A 19722-nucleotide genomic window follows, 5' to 3' on the forward strand; every position below is an offset into this window, starting at 1 on the left:
TCAAAAAAAAAAAAAAAAAAGAGTAATAAACTCTATTGGGAATTCGAACTGTGAAACAATGTACCTAGTGCTCCAGACCACTCGGCCATGAGCCAGTGCTGGCAGGGACGGAAATATAAGGTGTATATTGTGTAGCCAGTTTACATTTTTATTCAATTTTAGCATTCCAAGCAGCTTACTTGAAAAAATCTTAAATAGCGCCCGTGCAGTAAGCATCCCTCAAATTTCCACACTATCTCGTGTCTGGCGACTGCATTTCTTAGACGGAAAAGCGTTCGCAGATGTGTGGTCGTGCTGCTGACCGCTGTGCTTGTTCACCCGGCGCAAAAAAAGTGCTTCCTGCCCCCTGGTTTTACGCTGCACGATAAAAGTTTCGGTTGATTTTAATTCCTTAGTACGTATGTTAACTTCGTTGACTCTTCTCCCACCTTTAATTGTCCTTGGATATTTCTACTAGCGTGCCGGTCAGCGAAGCGTTGTGTGGAGCAACTTCAATTTGATGCAGTCTACAAAATAAAAAACTAAAGGCACATTCTTCCAGGCACAAACGTGTTGTGACTTAGTTTCAGCTCGACGAACAAATTGCGAGGAACGACGAATTGCGAGGAACGACGAGTTTCAACTCGACGAACGAATTATATGTTCTTTGGCGGCCGGCCGACTAAACGCTGGGCCGAGAGATTCTGTCGGAGGGTCGGCGAGCCGTGCGGCAGCGCAGTCAAGCCAAGCCATCTGGTTTTGACGTCATACGAAACGTCGTAGGCGAGGAGGATGCAGAGAGGAGAGCAGCATTTTCGAATTGATTTTTCTACTGAATAAAGCACCGCAAACGCAGCAGGAGTGGTCGAAACATGGCCCATTTGCAATTTGGCCCATCTACAGCTTGCGCTCGTAGTCCCGCAGTGTTTACAAATCGCTTCAGTGTCCCTTTAATGACCCCCCTCTCTCCCCCATTCCAACGTATGCTAGGCGAGCTGCGCTTCTGCGATGATGCAACTACGTGCCGGGTAGGAGCGTTCCACTTGACCTTGGCATGGCTCATGAACAGGCTCAAAAGTTGCCTCTGGCTGCATAAAAGCAACAGTGTTATTGCAAAAGATTACTTGAGGTTGCTTTATTAGTGCAGTAGTGGAGGTTCAAAAAACGTGTTTGTGAGGGATTATTTGGGAACTGCATGCGCGACAAACATGACAAGAATGTTGTTCCTTTTGGTTGATTTTATCATCGGGAGCAAAAAGAAACCATGTTGCTAGCCAAGTCAAGTAGGTGAAGAACGTTGCTAGCCGCTATGGCGACGCTCGTGACGACGCATGATTGCAGCCACAGATGTCTCTCTAAAACACTGAAAGCTCGTTAATTCAAACTTCAATCGTCTGAGTTTAGGGATGGTTTGAACTGTATGATTTGGTCTGACCTCATAGAGGTCTGTGTACAAAAGAGCCCGTTAATTTGAATGCAAGTGCCATGGATAATCCAAACTACATGTCACCATGCTGGCAGCCTCGGGGCCTGGCCCACGGCCAGAGAAATGCACCCGCTGACTATGCAAGTGGCTGCGTCATTTCCGGAAGTGAGGTAAACGAAGGGAGCAGTTTAGTCAGGTAAAAGCAATCGAAAAGCCCCATAGCGGACGTTTTAAAGGAAGTTCCTTTGCGGACTGCGTTGGCCCAAGTTCAATGTGTGGGGCACGCTGACAGATGGCATCATTTCTGAAATTGGCATGCTACAACCTGTCGCTGCCAGTGACCACGGAGTGGGGGCGTACAAAGCGCCAGTGCAGCCATTGCTCCTGAGTTATGACCAAATGGAATGCCACCTGTCTCTTCCTTGGTTTTGGAGTATGTGTGAAAAGGAGGCCTTTCATTACATTCGCTTGTGAAGCAAAACGTGCTGGCTTTTGCTTTCAAGGACAAAAGGCAGGCTTCTCTTGCTGCCTTTTCAATTGCATTCAATTGCTGACATGCTCTGTTGCTCCAAGCTGTTGCTGTTCATGCTAGTATGCACCTCTACGCCCTTCTCCTACAGTTCCAGTCGCTTCTAGCCTGCATCACATCCAGTCTGTGCCTCCATCCTTGCATCTTGGTTTCGGCTGTTCCCCAGTTCCGCTGGCCCATCCCTGAATGCTCCTCCGCTCTGCTCAATGCTCCGCATCACATTCCCCAATATCTGCACCTTCTTTCTTTGCATTTCAGTTGGCACATCTCCAGCTGATGCTCTGTCCCTGTTCATAGGCGGCATGCCCATCCATCATCTTTCATTTTGAGGCACTTGTGGCATGTCTGCCCTGTGTCGGTTGATTACAGTGCTGTGAATACGAATGTCGCTCACAGCAGCAACTGTTTACTGATGCACGACATGCCAGGAGAGTCAGGACGGAGATTGCTTCCCTTTAAAACGTTTGGGCGCTGCGATTTGTGGTATCGCAAATTGTGGACAGCAGAACAGAACGCGCTCAAACCCTTCCAGTCCCTAGGCGGCCGGTCACATGGGGTGCGTGGCGCAGTTCGACACCTGTCTTTTGCGTTACACCCCCACTGTGCCGGCAGGTGGACTGAGAGCGCAGGTTATTTTCGTGGCAAAGTGAAGCAGCTCGAAAGCGAGGCGAGAGAAGACCCAGGTGTCGCAGAGTTATGCTGATCTATTGGTGCTGCTCCTCTGTTTATCTGCCAGGCTGCCCATAGCAAGCTTGTGCATTTCTCCACGAGGGTGGCAAAAACAAGCCCGAGTATTCTTTGTGCAATTTTGTAGGGGGCAAGGGGGCCGTTTAGCGTTTTGTGGGGACGCTGAATTGTGCAAAGCATTGTGGCTGGACGGGTGCGCTTACCAAGCCGTCTTCTCTTCTTTCCCCCTGCTTTGCCCACGTCCGTTGCGAAGGGAGCCGCCCCCAGCGCTGCTCAACCCCCCGGCCAAGGTCCGTGCCTTCCCTTGTTCCATTGGGTGCTGGGAGGCCGTGTTGAGACGCTCCACTGCTGCAGTCGAGAATGGGGATTTATACTCTCTGGCTGCCCCCGTCCCTTGTGCCCTACCCTCCTTCCTGTAATTGGCACCAACGCCTGTTGTCGCTCTTTTCTGCTGTGATTGTCCACCTCTCCTCTCCCGATCTCTGTGTGCCGAGTGAGTGAATGTGCATGCAGCGGTGGCTTAAGCGTGGTGCTGCTAAGCACGAGGGCATGGGCTCAATCCCAGCCACGGCTTAAGATATTCTTTTAGCTGTGGACACAGCGGCTCAAAAAGCTGTCAAATAAAGTTGGTGGCACTGCGCTTAGGCCTTCAATTGAAAGGTCATCTGCTAGCAGTGTCCTAGTCTTCGCGTGGCTTTACTAGCAACTGCCTAGAGTAAGGCGGTTTGCAGGCACCAGCAGCATGCGTGTAAGGCAGTGTTGTTGGTGTGTGCTTAGCACATGGTTTTACGGCATTTTGAAAACAGCTGCAACAGTGCAGGCATTCAAGTCCATTTAGACCCGCTCTGAACATTGGACACCACCACTAACTTCGACAACATCATTTCATCTCCGCCGCTTTGTGCGTGAACTTACCAGAGTTGTGCAAAGTCGTTTATGATGAAGAAACATCAGCGCACTCGCTGCTAGTTTAATCCATTTTAGCAATTGACAGCACTGCATTATTTGTGAAAGTGAGTGCATTTGTGAGTGCACATGTCTTCGACGTTGAGTGGTACTTCCCCTTCAAGCTCCAAAAAGTACCATTTCGCACAACTGCACTCTCAGGGAAATGCGGCCTGCAAGCAGCATCGTTGTCTGTTGGGAATTGCGGCAGAGCACACAGTAAGTCGTTTAGGATTGCAGGGAACATTAAATATAGCCACATTTTTGTGCCAGCTGCGTGTACTGGCATTGCAGTCCTTCGTTTATTTATGTTTATTCATTTAAATACCCTAAAAGGCCTGTGTGGGCATTACATAGGGGGGGAAGGGGGGTTGTCGTGTAGGGTTACAATGGAAATACGGTAACTTTTTCGGCCGGACATAATGGCATAGATGCTGTACATCAGTGTAACATCAATGAACTAAAAGTACATGCAAAAAAATAATGCCAAACAATAATGTACTGTTAACATATCAAGCTCATATTCAAAAGTTTAACTGCGCGAAAGACGGATACAAGAAAGGACACAGACGAGCGCAGACACACTGCGCTCGTCTGTGTCCTTTCTTGTATCCGTCTTTCGCGCAGTTAAACTTTTGAATATGAACCCCTTCCAACTCGCCCAGCTGTCTCTCATTTTAACATATAAAGCATTTGCACCCCTTTTTTTTTTTCATTTCATAAGCATGAAATCTCACTTGCGCAAGTGCTCAGCGGCTACCCTGGTACACATTCGTGTCTTAGTGTCTTATACCTTCTGTTGATTGTTACCGACTCAAAACAGCTGCCCAGAACACGTCGAAACACTGCGACGAGCGTAGATGCTTTTGCACGGTTTTCTCTATATTATTGTGTACTCCGTTTGAAGATGGAATCGGCAAAGCCGTGGCGACCAGACGACCAATTGCAAAAACTGCCGAAAAGGCCCGACAAAAAGCCGAAAAGGTCCGGACCCCTTTGAGTGGCTGGTGCTCGGGCAGCTTCTTTTCTCTCGCGCTGGAGAGCGCTGCAGTCAACGGTCTCAGCGTGTCTGTTTGGTGACCCGATTGGAGCGACGAGTAATTGTTTGTTTTGCGTTTTGCAAGCTGTGTCCTCACCTGAAAGTATATCTTACAGTGTGATCCCGGCTACGGCGGCCGCTTTCCTGATGGAGGCAAACAGTGAAAACGCTGGTGTGTCGAGATTTGGACGCACACTAGACCCGATGGAGGCGAAAAGCAAAAATACCCGTGTGTACGAGATTTCGGCTCACGTTAAAGATCCCCAGGTGGTCAAAATTAATCCGGAGCCCTCCACTACGGCGCGCCTCATCGCCTGCGTTGCGTCGGCGCGTAAAACCCTACAATAAATCAATCACACTAGAGACCCCCAGGTGGTCAAGATTAATCGAGAGCCCTCCACTACAGTGCGCGTCATAGCTTTAGGGTAGCTTCGGCTCATTAAACCCAACAAAATTTGAGTTTTTTTAGTGTGAATGAGCAGCCACAGGTGTGCAGAACATCCGTGCTGAAGTGGTAGAAGCCTGTCGTAGCGAGGGAAAATCGTGGGCGGTCGGTTGAGGTCCCACAATCTCTGCTTGGGTGGACATGCCTGTTTCCCCTCTGTTGTCCCGCTAACATGCCTCTACATGGGAGTCCTGTGGTCTTGTGCTTCAGCTCGTGCCCCCTTTTGGCTTGCTGTGTTTTGTGGCTTGGCTTACGGCTTGTTTTGAGGCTTTCCAGCAGCCTATCTTGAGCCGGGTTCCTGCCGAGGTTTCCGTGTGCCTGCAAAAAAAGATTTTCAGCTGCAACAGGCCCCTGATTTGTTTATTTCTCGGGGTTCCTTTGCTTGTCAATAGATCAGTTTGTGGTAAAGGGTGTTTTGTAGTGGTGTGCGAATAGTAACTATTGAATCATATATCAAATTGAATTAGAAAAAAAAGCCAAATATAGAATCGAGTACCAAATATCAATTTTATATACAGGGACTCGAAATATCAATTTTATTTACAGGGACTCGATTTTTCATAGGTTTTTGTGGAAGAACAGAAGCTCCTTCGCATGTTTGGGAGTCGTGATGTTCTGTATCTACTTGAAGAACACACTTTTCAACTCTCATTCGTGGCAGTCCAGTCGCCGATTCAGTGTGAGGAATTGGAAATCAGGAGCAAGCATGATATGCATTTGAAAAATGACTTGCAGTGGAGTTGCTGTGCTGCAGTCATAGGCACCAACTAGACAGTGCCTCGTAACTCCAAAGCGAACACTTTGCAGGCATAATATAAAGTACAAACACTTTTGTGGAAGCACATGGAGAACGTGAAGCGTGTGAACAATACGTTGCTGAAGGAACACTCTTGCTACAGTCGCCATGCACCCCTGTGGTATAACAAAGCTAAACAAGTATGAATAAGCATACACCAACAGCATTAAAAGAAGCCAGAACCTCTGATTTTAACTTAACGGAGGCGCTGTCAACAATGCAACAAAAGCGGTGGTGATTGCTTTACAGGAAACGCCTTAACATACCAACGTCCGGTCGCAGAATTCAGAATGGTGGCCAGGATTGACGGCGACGGCCTGAAGGAAAGATCAGGATGAAATTCACGGCTTCTGCAAGGAGCACTCATCGAAAGTGCAATTTGGGTGAAACTTGCCAAGCAGACAGTGTTGCAGCAGTGCATAGTGTGAACCAACATCTTCCACCTTTGCAGAGCTGGGCACATTCAGAATATCCCCTCAACAATTCGAAAAAATCAAATCGTAGATATTTGATTCGTGAATCAAATTATTCGCAGAGGTGCTATTTGATTCGTATTTGAACAGTCGAGTATTCGCACACCCCTGGTATTTAGTGCAATATTCTATGGGCACCACACAACCTCCGCTGGCATTGGGCATGTGGAGAAAAAGTCACTGCCCTTCACTTTTACCTGTTTCTCATAGCTGTAATTTGGCACGTCAGACTCAAATCTGAGACCCTGTCGGGGAAGCGCCCTAGTGGAGAGTCTTAGAGCTCTCCCGTCTTTGTGCAGTCCACAGAGCTACCGAGGGGCTGAAGCCTTTCCAAGATTGCAACAGGTGACTCGTGCCAGTGCCTACCGTTCGTGGGAGGAAGCTTGCTGTTCAGATTGCTGGGTTCTGTCGCAGTGTTGTGGTGGTTGCGGTAACTTGCCCAACCCTCTGCAGCAGCGCCTCTTCCACAAAACAGCAACAGCTGATCAGGTGGAAAACTCGTTAACTGAGGCTCGCCCATCTCGAATAATCAAATCATAATTTCGTCTGCTTCAGGCTTAGTGTTAATCCTGAAGAAGCTACCGCTGGGCCGCGTTTCAGGCACTAAGTGTAAGTGGTTTGTGCCTCTACTGGGAGACCGTGCAGTGTTTTGCAACACTGTTATCAATACCACCTCCCAAAAAGTGGATTCTGTCCAAATTGCTTGCTCATTTGCATCCAAATTTTGTGCAAACCTCATGCTTCAAGGCCTGCTGTGTTTATCACCAGTATTTCTGACTGCACTTGCCACTCTAGTTCCTGGCTGGGATCTGATTGGCAGCATAAGAAAGCAAAGGTCTTCTGAATACGGGTGCTAAGGGTTTTGTTTTGACGCAGCAGATGGCGTCACTGCTGCCATTTCAGAAGTTCGGCTCCCCCATGGTCGTTAGCTGTTTTGTCAGCCTTTGAGATAACCGGGTAATTACCCGCCGCAGTGGCTCAGTGGCAAAGGCGTTGTGCTGCTGAGCAAGAGGACGTGGGTTCGATTCCCGCCCGTGGCGGCCGCTTTTCTGATGGAGGCGAAAAGCAAAAACGCCCATGTGTACGAGATTTCGGTGCACGTTAAAGATCCCCTGGTGGTTAAAATTAATCTGGAGCCCTCCACTACAGCGCGCCTGATCGCCTGCGTTGTGCCGGCGGGTTAAACCCTACAATCAATCAGATAACCGGGTAATTAAGGTCACTTATGCTGGTGCTAAACAAAATAGAAGTGGTGCGGGCAACATCAATTTCTGAGGTGTCCATGTAGCATTTCAAAACCCCATACATAAGTATAAATGTGTGTTTCAGTGTGCATGTTTGTACAGTCGTCGATAAATGAAACGCGAACACGAAAATATGAAGCACAAAACATAAATAGTGCAATTTCTTTCAATGCAAGTCAAATTGACATGTTACCTCATTACCTCAGAGAACAGTAGCTTTTCAGTGTTGCATGTTCTGGTTCATATTTTTGTGCTCGCATTTTATCTGACCATGACTGTGCATGTGTGCATGTGTAATATGCCTGATCTCTGAACAAGGGCACATCACATTCCCTACCGGTCTCCATAGAAGCATTGCAAAGCAATATCGGTCGGTGGGCTTCAAAGCCTCGCTTTCTTTCTTCTAAAGCCAGATTTGAGGTGGCTGGAAATAAGCACGAGTACACTGGTTCAAACTGATTCCTGGTTATGTTGGCAGGTTTCTGTCTGACATGTGGATTAGGAGCAAGCATTCACGTGTGTGACAGCATGCATTCTAAGAACCCCAGCATGTACAGGTCCCCCAAAAAGTAAACGCAGCACAGCGCCTCGTGAAATTAGAATAATTTCTATCTTACCTATGTGGTTGCCAGCATAAATAGAATGTGTGCGGCCCGATTTTATTTAAGAATGTGGCTTTCTTGAAAAGTCCCTTAGAGGTTGCTGGCTAGGCAGATGGCGGAGGAATCCCCTCAAAATCTTCAACTCGTGCTCCGTTCACTTTTTGGGGTGCCTGTACAAACAGTAGGGGCATTTTTTTAGCCTGAACTGGTGCAGATTAGTGCAGTGTCGTGCATACCAGTGCAGAATGCTACTGGGGATATCAATTAGTAAAAAAATGAACATATGCTGCACTGCTTGCACCAGTGCAGCCAGTTCAGGCAAAAAAATGCCCCTAGTTCCGCACCCCTGCACTACAGGGCCTCCCAAATGCCAGGGGCTTTCTCAGTTCATGAAACGCTCTCCTCTGAACACCATTTTCTGCTACAAGGTTGGCATGGTTGAACGCGGTTCGCGAAAAAAGAAAAAAAGAAAAGAATTTATTTGATGCTGAGCCATGCATATCTGCAATGAGACATCTGTCTCAGTGTTTGACGCCTTGTCTGTGTGCCCGTCCCCTGTTTTAACCCAGCCTGTTGCATCTTGTCCGTGTATTGGCACCAATTCATTATTATAGCATTCTAAAAATTTAGCATATGTTTGGTATGCGTAGTGGTTCTGGCAGCAAACTTTGGGCTGTGCATGAAGTGATTTATGGGAAAAAAGAAATTAGTTACATGCAGGATCGGTTCTTTTGCTATCACTGCAATTAAAAGCAAGTGTGTTGTAAAAAGACGGTTCTTTTTAACTTCCAGATTGTAGCTTGTTCCAAGCTTATAAGAACCTGAAACAAGGCTTTCCGTCATTTGGCTGCTGGATAGCATATTAGTATGTGGAACTCGCACACATGGTTTTGCTAGTTTGCTAAGTAAACACAACTCAATTCAGGTTTCTCTTGTTTTCTTTTTTATTCTGTTCTAGGTGTTGAGCTTGGTTAGTTTGAAAGCCAACTGAACTTGGGTTTCTTGATTATTTTCCTTTTGTTTTGCCCTAGGTGTTGAGCACTGCGTCATTTGTGCTTGAAAGTGTTCTGGAAGAAGTGGTTTGGTGTAGCTGAGACATCGATGCAATTTGATGGGAAAAAAATCCCTGGCCATCTCCACTAATGTTAAACCTGGAAAGGGTGTGAAGCATGCAGTGTATGAGTGATTCTTGGAGGTTTGGCGTTTTTGCCAACGGAGACGAAACCGTTGGGGGGTACAGGTATTCAGCTTTGCTGTAAAAAAGACTTGTGTCGTTGAAGCACGAAGCTCTCTAGCACGAGGCATAAACGAGTCACCCGGTGGGGTATGCGTTATGTTATGGCGCGAGGTGTAAGAGAGTTTCCTGGTATTTTAGTGCCGTGACTACATGAGATGGCGCTTACGATGACAACGTGAGACGCCAACAACCCGAGCCCCTAAGGGGCTTCGCTGCTACAACCTTTCCTCCCTGGACGTTCCAGCGGTGCGCACAGGCGGGTCCGGCGAGCTGATGGGCGTCCGACGGCCGCTGCAGCCGCCGCAGCAGCCGACGGAGGCCCCGGCGCCCGACGAGTTCCGGGAGCAGGTGTCGGCGCTGCGGGCCCTCGGGGGCACGGACTGGCTGCGCCTGCTCAACCGCATGCACCAAGACCGGCTGCACGAACAGCCCACCACACAGGTGAGGAGGTTGCAGCGAGAGCCTGCTCTCAAGGGGGCTGGTCGGTACATGTCAGCTTTTAAAACACTGCACGAAAATTAAGATTGTGTGTGTTTAGCGCATCGAAGCGATACCAGGGCTATGAGTTGCGCAGTAGTGGAGGGCTCCACATTAATTCCCACACCTGGGGATCTTTAACGTGTGCCGAAACGTGGACACACGGGTGTTTCCGCTTTTCCCCTCTGTCTAAAAAGCAGCTACTGCGGCCGAGATCGAAGCCGCACCCTTGGGCTCAGCAGCACAACGTCTCAGCCACTGAAACACCGCTGCGGGAAAAGATGAAATTTTTACGCCCCATTTCGAATCAGCCGTCCTTACCTGAAGCAACGTGGAAAACTGGGCCTGTTGGTTCATGATTTAGGGATTAAAACCAGCCAAGAAGACGGAGACACAAGGAAAGAAACAGACAGGACGATGCTGGACTAACAACTGAATTTTATGAAGAAAAACAAGAACCTCCCCCAACCACAAGCTGCGCATGGGCAGAACTCAACAAGTGATACTTACCTGGTCCTTACCTGGTACTATACATTAGTCGTCCTATTTGTATTCCGAGCACTCGCTTATTTTAACCACCAGATTTTATTTCCCAACTGCATTAGTCAATAAGTAGTATTTTTTTGGCACCCTTTGCCCTTTGATGGCCTTGTGCCAGTAAAGACAAAGTCTTTATCAGAAACACACCATCCACGCACACACAAAGGTGCAACTAGCCACTGACTTTATTTTGCTACCCTTTCGGATAATGGTGGGAAAACGAGAACCAAGAGTGATAAAAACACTAAAAAAAAAGATTGGTTGGTACGTGATTTGGGTTTGGTGCCTAATCATTTCAATCATCGCATTGTGCTGTCGTGGTCGCACTCGGAGCCTGGGCAGGAAACAATGCCAGGGAAAGGTGCGCAACAAGACTCAGTCTGGCGTGTGCTATTTGTGCACGGTGTCGTCCTGCCACTTCTTTGCGCAGCGTGGTATGCTTCTGCCTGTGGGAACCCTGTTAGTTCTCCGTGGGATTTTCGAGTTAGTTTGCGTTAGTTAGTTAGCGCCGCAAGTTAACTAAGACACTTGCGGCGCTTGGCTGAAGGGGGAAAGGTTGAGGAACCCAAATTCTGAGCGAATAGTTGAGTCACCCCTGCATTGACATGTGCTTTGCTGCATTTGTTTGTTTTTGGGGAAGAGAGGCACCATTGAGTGGGAAAGAGCAGCCTCGGGCTTCTTGGGTTGGAGCGGAGAAGTCAAGGGACAGACAAGAGCCGGCACATTTGCCAAGAAGTGGCTAGCGTCGAGCAAGCACCTTTCACCCTGTAGTGTTCACACCTATTGCTTCGCTTCCCTCCTTGCCTGTCGCTTCGCCTCTGAAAAGAGGCACAGTCTTCCTCAGAAATGTTTAGGCCATGCCAAAGGGCCACGGAGAATTAAAAATACAAGCTTACCTCTCAAGTGAGGTTCAAGTGAGGCTCATAAAATAATTTAGTAACACTTGCACATTACCATAATTACCCAATTCTAACGCACCCCCGATTCTAACGCGCACCCTGGCAAAAAAAAAACGAAAAAACTTGCACTTCCGATTGTAACGCACACCAGTGATTTCCCTACACCCCCCCTAGGGGGTGTGTAGACCCCCCCTAGTTTTTCTGGACACCCCCCCCCCCCCCCCCCCCCCCATTGAATCCCCAAATTTCACTCTTGTCAGTCCTTGTATGGACCTTTTTCAGTATCGATCTGCGCATGCGCGGGCTGCCCGTCTGCTATTCTTGGCAGTAGCCTCGGGCAAAATAAACAAAAGTGCGCCCCCCGAGCTTGCTGTTAGCGTTGCACGTATTTATTTCCTTTTTTTCGACAGCTCGTGGCAAGTTCGTATGTGCACACAAAAAAGGCTTTCAAAGGAAAGGGGCAAAGTGGTTTGAGGCTGACCACGCTGCGAGCACATTGCTACCAGTCAGGGAGTAGCGAAAATGAAAAAAAAAAAAAAAAGTAAAGGAAAAGGGGAGCTTCAACGGCCGCAGATTAGTCACGGAAACTTTCGCCTGCTACCGTGACATTCATATCAATGGTACGGGTGGCGGGTGGGTGCGGGAGCAACTGCAGGACGAGAACATTTTGTGCACGAGTTCTCCGAAACCCAGATATTTTCGGGGGTGTGCCTTACTGCCATTTTTAATACGCCGAAGTGGAATACCACGCGGGGGACGCAGCAATTCACCACTCGCTTGAAGTGATTTTGGGAGTGACGTCGGGTGCCCAGGGAAAAATGGTCCAATGGAGGCAGCGGAAACGCGAGTATGCAGGACAGTACCACGGTCGAGGGAAGTTTACTTTCTCTAAATTTGTTTTTTTCTTAGATTGAATAGAAAGCACCGCCTCTCAGGTGTATATATATATATATATATATAGAAAATGAAAAACGTACGTCACGGGGACGAGCGTTTGGTTAACAGACGTCTATTATTTAACTAGTGGGATAAAAAAACAGCTTTTCTAGTTTATGAACCCCCCCCCCCGAGCCATTGAGACACCCCCCCTTGATTCGATGCCTGGGGAAACCCCTGACGCACACGGAACTTTGTGAGCAAGAAAAACGAATGCGAGAGAAACGGGCGATTTATTTCCCAAAGTAATCTCACTCATCTCACTCCTCGTCGCTCTCCGCTGACCACAACATATCGTCCTCAGTGCCGTCAAGCGCGTTCACGATGCTACACTTCTGAACGAACGTTCAACCATGGTAGATGGGATCGTGGCTCACGCCTCGCACGCCCATCCCGCGAGCTTCTCCAGAGGCGCAAGCTTTAGCCAACCGCTCATTTTTGAACGCGTGAGAGCCGCTGCTGCCATTGCTGTTATCAAGCGTTCAAGTGGAACGATTTGACGATTGTGTGAACGCCGGTAGAAAAGCCTAGGCGCCTGCACCCGAAAAATCGTTCCGAACAGCTTTGGCGCCATCTTGAGATGGCGATGACGATGGGTGGGGTAAAATTTCCGCTGTTTCGGCAGTTTCGATTTCGTATCCGATTCTAACGCGCATGCGATTTTTCGACCTATTTTTCCAGAAAAAAAGTGCGCATTAGAATCGGGTAAGTACGTACGGTAAGCTTTTTCTGTGTCTTTGTGGGCGAGAAACTTCTGAGAGACACTGTAACTAACACTAGACTTTCTGCAATGCATGCATGTTCGAATCGAATTCCTTTTTCCTCTCACGCAATGATTGCACCCCAAATTTGCCATGGCAATCACCTGCTTGTTCCAACTGATGCCAATGGCACATAGCGTCGCCAAGCACAGCGCATCAAACATTGCGGAAGCCATGTTGCAAACAAGGCGTGATGCCTCGAGGGGAGTGCTTGTTCCTCCCTGGGGCATTGGATGATGTCAGGGTGGGGGGATCACATGCAGCTCAATATGAACCCTCAAATGAACCAAAACAAGTGGTGCCATTTTCGTTGCAAAGGCCTCGAACAAAAGGAAGATGACCAGCTAGTTCAAATCAGTCCGCAGCCATTCTTTTACTACAGTTGAACCCCTTTATAAGAGACACGTACCGGGGAGCAGTTTCTGTCTCTTATAAGAGATGTCTCTTATAAGCAGGGTACCATGTTTTCACTAACTGATCAACCCATAGTTCAATGTGGGCACCGTATGACTAAAATAAGCTCAAAAGAACGCTACAGCATGTTTCAAAAGATTCATTCTAATTAATGTTTGGCCCCAGAATTTATGAAACTTTGTTTGCTTCACGACTGTATTTACACTGTTTTTTACAACTTATTCTACAGGCTTTTTTTTCCTTTCCTTGTTTGTGGAAGATGAATCGTTGATGTTGAGTTCACAAGCGTAATGAATAGCCAGAGCACACAGCTTCCGCTGTGTGCTCAGGCTATTCATTACGCTTGCAGGACTCAACATCTGCAGTGCTTCTTGATTGGGAGCTACGCGAGTGGGAGAGCCCGCATGTGCAATCGCACTCCATTCAATGGATGGCAGTAAGCTTCAACCACTTCTGTCAGTTGCATTTCCATTGGCAGGGCTTCTCATCATCATTTCATAGCTGACTGAACCACTTTGTGTTTGCTGGAGTTATAATAAATTGCGACTGCAGGCGTCTGTCGTCCACCTGTGTAACCAGAATGGAAGCAATTGCCATTAGTGACTGGTGGCACTGCATCTGAAGTTAAAATGTCTGTTACAAGCGAGATTATTGATTAAAGTTCAAGGATGACTTGTCCCTTATAACCAATCGTCTACATCCGATGTCTGTTATAAGAGAGGTCGATTTAATGGGAAAGATAGGGCAGCCAACCATGTGGGTGAATAGTGTCTCTTATAACGAGGTTCAACTGTACTACTGCCACGGCCACACTGTAGCTTCAGCATGTAAAACTGAGCTTGGATTTTGTTTTGCAATAGGAAAGTGAATAGTAGTGTAAATATGCTCCTCCAGAAGAAAACACTGCCCTCTCCGCAAATTGGGCTCGCTGTTTCGCTGAGTTAGTCTGTCGCCAATTTGCTGGGAGATTTGGCCCTCGGGCAAAAGAGTTCTCTAACGCAAATGTGTTTTGCTTTCTTTGCTGTGCGTTTGCTCTTCCGGTATTGTGTATTTTGATTTCCAGTCTCTGAAATTCCACCAATTCGTATTTTCGCATGTATAACCCGCCTCTGCATATAATCTTCACCCCCACTTTCAGCCCGCCAAAAAAAAAAAGAATCCTTGCCTATTTGCCCGCACATTTGATACAGGAAAGGCTGCACCAAAGCTACTGCTCAGGCAACACATCACATGCTATGTAGACAGAAAAAGTGTATATTTAGCGAGTAGAATACACTGACTGCAAGGCAAAAGTCACAATTCACTAATAAAATTCAGTTCTTAAAGTGCGCTCGTCCTTGTTTTTTCTTCCTTGCGCAATCGCCCTCCATGGAAGGCTTGGTCAGTGTTACTGCGTAGGAGCTTCGCAGTGCAACGTGCATTGCCGTGAAGCTGCACTAAAGGGAAAACCCCACTTATTATCCGCACCCCTACTGAAATTTTCGCATTTTTGGAGTGGGTTATTTGTGCGAAAATACGGTTTGTCCTCCTCCTGCAGCACTGCAATGATCCCGTTGGTTTCTGTGCAGCCTCCCGAGGCAAGCAAACCACTGCGGTGCAACGAAGTGCACAACGAGGATGATGAGGGGGAGGCAAAGGCTCACCTGGAGCCCGCCCTCCCAGATTGGCTGCTCCGCACAGGCCTGCATCATCCGAGTTTCCGGGACGAGCTCCAAGCCCAGGCCCGAGGCTACCCCCCCGAGTGGTGCGCTTGGTGCGCGTTCGCCACGCCAGACGCCACCGGTGTCGCCTGCGTTGTGGCCAACCGCGCAGGTCTCAGCCTGCTCGAGCCCGAAGGAGAACTGCAGAGCGGAGGGGCGGTGCATTTCGGCCGCACCACCACCTTCCCGGCCTCGCAGATACTGCAGCTCCTCTCGGGGCCCCAGCGCAGCTACCTCGAGTTGCGGACGGAGTCGGGCAGCACGCTGCTGCTACCGGCATCATCGGAAGACACGGACTCTCTGGCGAGGCGTTTTGCGACGACCTTTGACCTCCAGGCGAGGGACAAGTTTTCCTCCGGGAAGGTGGTCGAGAGTGCGGCGACGTCGTCGGAAGTGGTCCGTTTTTGCGGCCGTGTTTTACTGAGCAGCGCCACTCCGGGGATCGTTCACTACGTGGTCGTGGCGTGCCGAGAGATTGTGCTGTTGGCGGAGAATGCGTTTGGAGCGGCGCCGCAACCGTTTGAGGTGAAGCGGTCGTGGAGTACGGCGCCACCCGTGGTGGATGTTAGTTTGCCGGAGAAGTGGCCCAGTGTGGTGGCATCTGCGGGCGAGTTTGGACAGTGCGGGTTCGGAGTGGCCGTGGAGTTTGAAGGCGGAGCGAGGTTTGAGGCCAGGTTCCAGACGAGAGACTCGCGGAGCCAGTTTCTCGAGGCGTTCCTCGCCACTCGAAACTCTTGACGGCTGTGGCGCGACGAATGTTTCGGGTAGGCTTTTGCTCAACGCGGAGAGAAAAGCGGCTCAAGTGATAGCAATGTGTACAGTGAACGTTTTGGTGCCTGTTTGAAAAACAATTTGGTTATTGCAGCAGGATTTTCGCAAACTTTTTGTTAGCTCTTGCGGAGCAGAGCGGGACTCGGTGAGCGCAAGCGACCGACGTGTTTGTGACAGTCCAGACGAGATCTGTGTGGAATCTCGGAGCCAGTTGAGTGTGTTCGTGGTTGTTTGCATTTTTCTAGGAACCAGCTGTCTGCCGCCCAACCGGGAGACTGCGTGCAGTGCTCTGCCTTGTGATAACGCATGCGAGTGCCAACTTGCACAGACTACAGCAATTAAATGAGTTTTACAGCACACAGTGTCATTCTCTTGAATTGTAGCAAGCCTCCACTACAAGCTACCATATTTTTGCACATATAACCCTCCGCTACATATAACCCGCACCCCCACTTTCAGCCCACAAATAAAAAAAATATCCCCTCGTTGTGCCCGCACATTTTATACAGGAAAGGTTGGACCAAAGCTACAAAAGCAATATGGCGTATTTGCTGACGCAAAAAACTTTTTATATTTTGCATATTGAATACAGTTTATGCACAGCCTAAGCCACAATCACTCGTTATCACTGCTCTCGCTAGAGCTATCGTTTGGGTTGCAGTCGTCGCTGTTTTATACACAATATCATCTTCAGTTCTGTCCATGCTGTTTGTAACACAGCATTTCTTAAAGGAGCCATGAAGAGAAAATGCAAGTTGGTTTTATTCGAAAGATTTCGTGTTTTATAGTGCCCCCAGCACTTGTCCGGATACAAACGGTGCTTTATTCACTGAGAAATTAATCAATTTAGGTTAAAATTTTGATTTTCCCACTCAATCGTGCGTTTTCGTGGTCCCAAGTGACATCACTGGAACCGACCGCTCTGCAGCCTAGAGTACCTTCATTCACGCATCCGCCAAACAGGGCAGAGACACGTATACGCTGGCGCCGCCATTTTCGGTTGCTCGCTCGCCGCCGAAGCAAGTCATTGTGTCAAAACCGCGCTAAAATTATCGCCGCACGCGGTTTACTGAAGAAGTTTGAATCATATTGTCTGTTTCGCGTTGCTAGGTCTCGTGGGAAACGAAAAGAATAACGCGTTGAGCCCGTTGGTCCAATTGCGGCGGCACGGGACCGTTCAAAGGTTGTCTCCACCCTGTACAGCGGTGTTGGTTTGTTCCCGCGTTTCTTTACGTTCCGTAGCCTAGATGGCGCCACCATACCGTGGCAAGCGTTTGGTTTGTTTTTGCCCGCATTTAAACCTGGCTTGTTTTTGTTCTGGGAGAAAATATTCATTCCCTGAAACAGTGCTCGCTCGACAAATGGGGTCACGTAAGACACCGTTGCTTGCGTCAATTGGCCAGTGTCGTCTGAGACAACCCCAAGCCCCGTAGTGCTGTGCAGCTAAACCAAGCATGCTGTGCGCAATACGAACAGCAGAACGCATCAGTACTTCTATGTTTACATGTGCTTTCGTAACTTCCACTGTTTGTCCCATCATTCTTATTGCTTTGTAAAGAAAGTGCCCTAAATTTAAGCGCAAATCGCTCGTTCATCTAGTTTGTAAGCTCTACCTAATTTGCGTCTGCTTCTGCCAGCCTCCGCCAATCGCAGAGCTTAGCTCATGTGACATCATAGGTTCTGTTGCAGGAAATGAGCTGGTGGGTCGCATGACCATTCCCGTTTTTCCTAATTATGTAGCTTATTTGAGCGAAGTTTACGTTAAAAGTGGTGTCAGTATGATTCTAACGAGACAATCTTTTGAATGAACCAAACTTGTGTTTTCTCTTCATGGCTCCTGAGACGACGAAGAAGAGCCTGCCTGTATGGTTACGTATCGGCTCCTTCTTCAACGGCTTTTAAAGCGTGTTCGCTACCACCCACCTTCTTTTAGTGATACCCCGCTGCTTGCTAAGCGCCCCGCTTCATTTTAATACCCGATTTCCCAAGTTTCGTTGATCCGCGGGGCTGTTTAGCCCCATCACCGCCACTGCTGCCTTAGGCCTCGCAGCTATCATGTCGGCGCCGCCGGCGCTACTGCGGCCCCCTGTGCTGGACTTGCAGCCGGCGTCGCTTCAGCCTTCTGCGTCTACAACACCAGTCATCACCACGCTGCCCCCATTGACCACGGCTTCGCCGCCACCGACCCAGAATGTGACCGTCCCTCGATCACCGGCGCCAGCCCCCGACGACGAGGAAATCTACGACGCCGAAATGTCGGCCCCCAACGAAAGTTTGCCACCGCGCCACACCGAGGAGGGCGATGACGACGACGGAGACGAGGGCTGGATCGTCGCGGGAAGGAGACTACGCCGACGCACAGCACCGAAAGTGGGTGAGCCGGCTTCTGCCTCTCCCGCAGCCTCAAAGCAGCATCAGAGTAGTTCTAGCTTCGCTAGGAAAGTTACCACGCGACTGAGCAAGGCAGCGCGCCTACCCGTGCAGCTACCGCGCGGCGAAACCAAAATTATCCTCCGCCCGAGAGGCGGACTCAACGTAGCTCGCACGGAGGCCAAGCGCCTAATGTTGGCCATCTTTAAGGCCGCGGGGACTACCATGCAAGAGTCGAGTCAGGACACCATTTGCACAAACGCCACACAGAACGTCATTATAGTCAGTACACCCAGCGACGACAGAGCTAAGAGGTACGTACAGATAAAGCAACTCCAGATAGGCAACGCCGAATACGAAACGTTCGCGTACGTATCGGCCCCCGACGGCACCGTAAAGGGCATTATCAGAGGGATAGATACGTCCGAATCGTATCAGGACTTACAAGCCAACATAGTCAACGCGGCCAACCCACTAGCGCTCGAGGCGCACAGGATAGGTAACACCTCCACAGTGATAGTGGCCTTCGATGGCAGCAAGGTGCCCAACTCCGTCAAGTACGGTGCTATGATAGTCAAATGTAGCCTATATCGCCAACACCACGAGTTCTGCCGTTGCTGCGGCAAGCTAGGACACCGCGCGGACGTATGCCCCAACCCGAAGACCAGGGTATGCCTGGCGTGTGGGAAGCGCGAGCCAGAGCCGAACCACGAGGCCACGTGCAGACCCCGTTGCAAACTCTGCGGCGGGGCTCACGCAACGGGCGCCACGGGCTGCACGAACCGTTTCAAGCTACCCCACGTGGTGGCGCAGCGTCGCGGGGAGCGCGCGCAACGACAGAAAGAAGCAGCGCCCCCGCGCAAAACGGCGGAGAACTTTCCACAGCTGCAAAGCGGGAACGCCCCCTTCGCGACATCGCGGGGCCAGAGGGGCGGCAACCTTAAGGCAACTACGTCAGCAGCTACGCCAATGACCGCGTCAACGCGAGCGAGCGGAACACTGGACAATAGGAGAGTGCAACTGCACCCGCCAACCGAAGTGACGTGGGCGGCGATGACATCAGGAGCGGGAACAATGGGCAAGCCGACCCGCGATGGCAACAACGGCCTCGGACGCGATTCCGCGCTAGAAAGAGAGCTACAAAGTGTAAGGCGCGAAAACGCAATACTAAGGGCCCAAATGGAACGCCAAGAGGATACCATCGCGGAGCTGTGCCGCAAGCTCGAGAAAGTGTTCGAGAAATGGCAACCGTCATCGTCGCCGGAGACGAGCACCCCGACATCCTCGCCGGGGAGGACGACGCCACCGACGGCCGCCCCATCGCCCGTGAGGATACCACTCGAACCGGTCGAGGACGCACAAGACGACGACCCTTCCGCATCCGAAGGCGCAAACGTCGAGGCAATGCACGACGACATGGAAGCCGAGAACGAGCCCGTCAAGAGGAGGCGC

The 19722-nt window shown here is 49.6% G+C and overlaps 1 protein-coding gene across 4 annotated transcripts in view; it reads left to right on the forward strand.

Moving 5' to 3' along the window:
* The window catches only part of LOC144158189 (nischarin-like), a 73233-nt gene extending 56976 nt beyond the window's left edge, over positions 1-16257 (forward strand). For 3 of the 4 annotated variants that reach the window (XM_077688879.1, XM_077688882.1, XM_077688880.1), the window contains 3 exons: positions 2875-2911; positions 9647-9843; positions 14998-16257. In XM_077688879.1, the coding sequence (XP_077545005.1) occupies positions 2875-2911; positions 9647-9843; positions 14998-15867 (1104 nt within the window). In that variant the 3' untranslated portion in view covers positions 15868-16257. The remainder of the gene's footprint in view (positions 1-2874; positions 2912-9646; positions 9844-14997) is intronic. The other variant, XM_077688881.1, reaches the window with a different exon arrangement.
* The last annotated feature ends 3465 nt before the right edge of the window (positions 16258-19722 follow it).

This window comes from Haemaphysalis longicornis, unplaced genomic scaffold (genome assembly GCF_048455015.1).
Source record: "Haemaphysalis longicornis isolate Haplotype H1 unplaced genomic scaffold, Haemaphysalis longicornis Haplotype H1 scaffold_10, whole genome shotgun sequence".
Classification (NCBI taxonomy): domain Eukaryota; kingdom Metazoa; phylum Arthropoda; class Arachnida; order Ixodida; family Ixodidae; genus Haemaphysalis; species Haemaphysalis longicornis.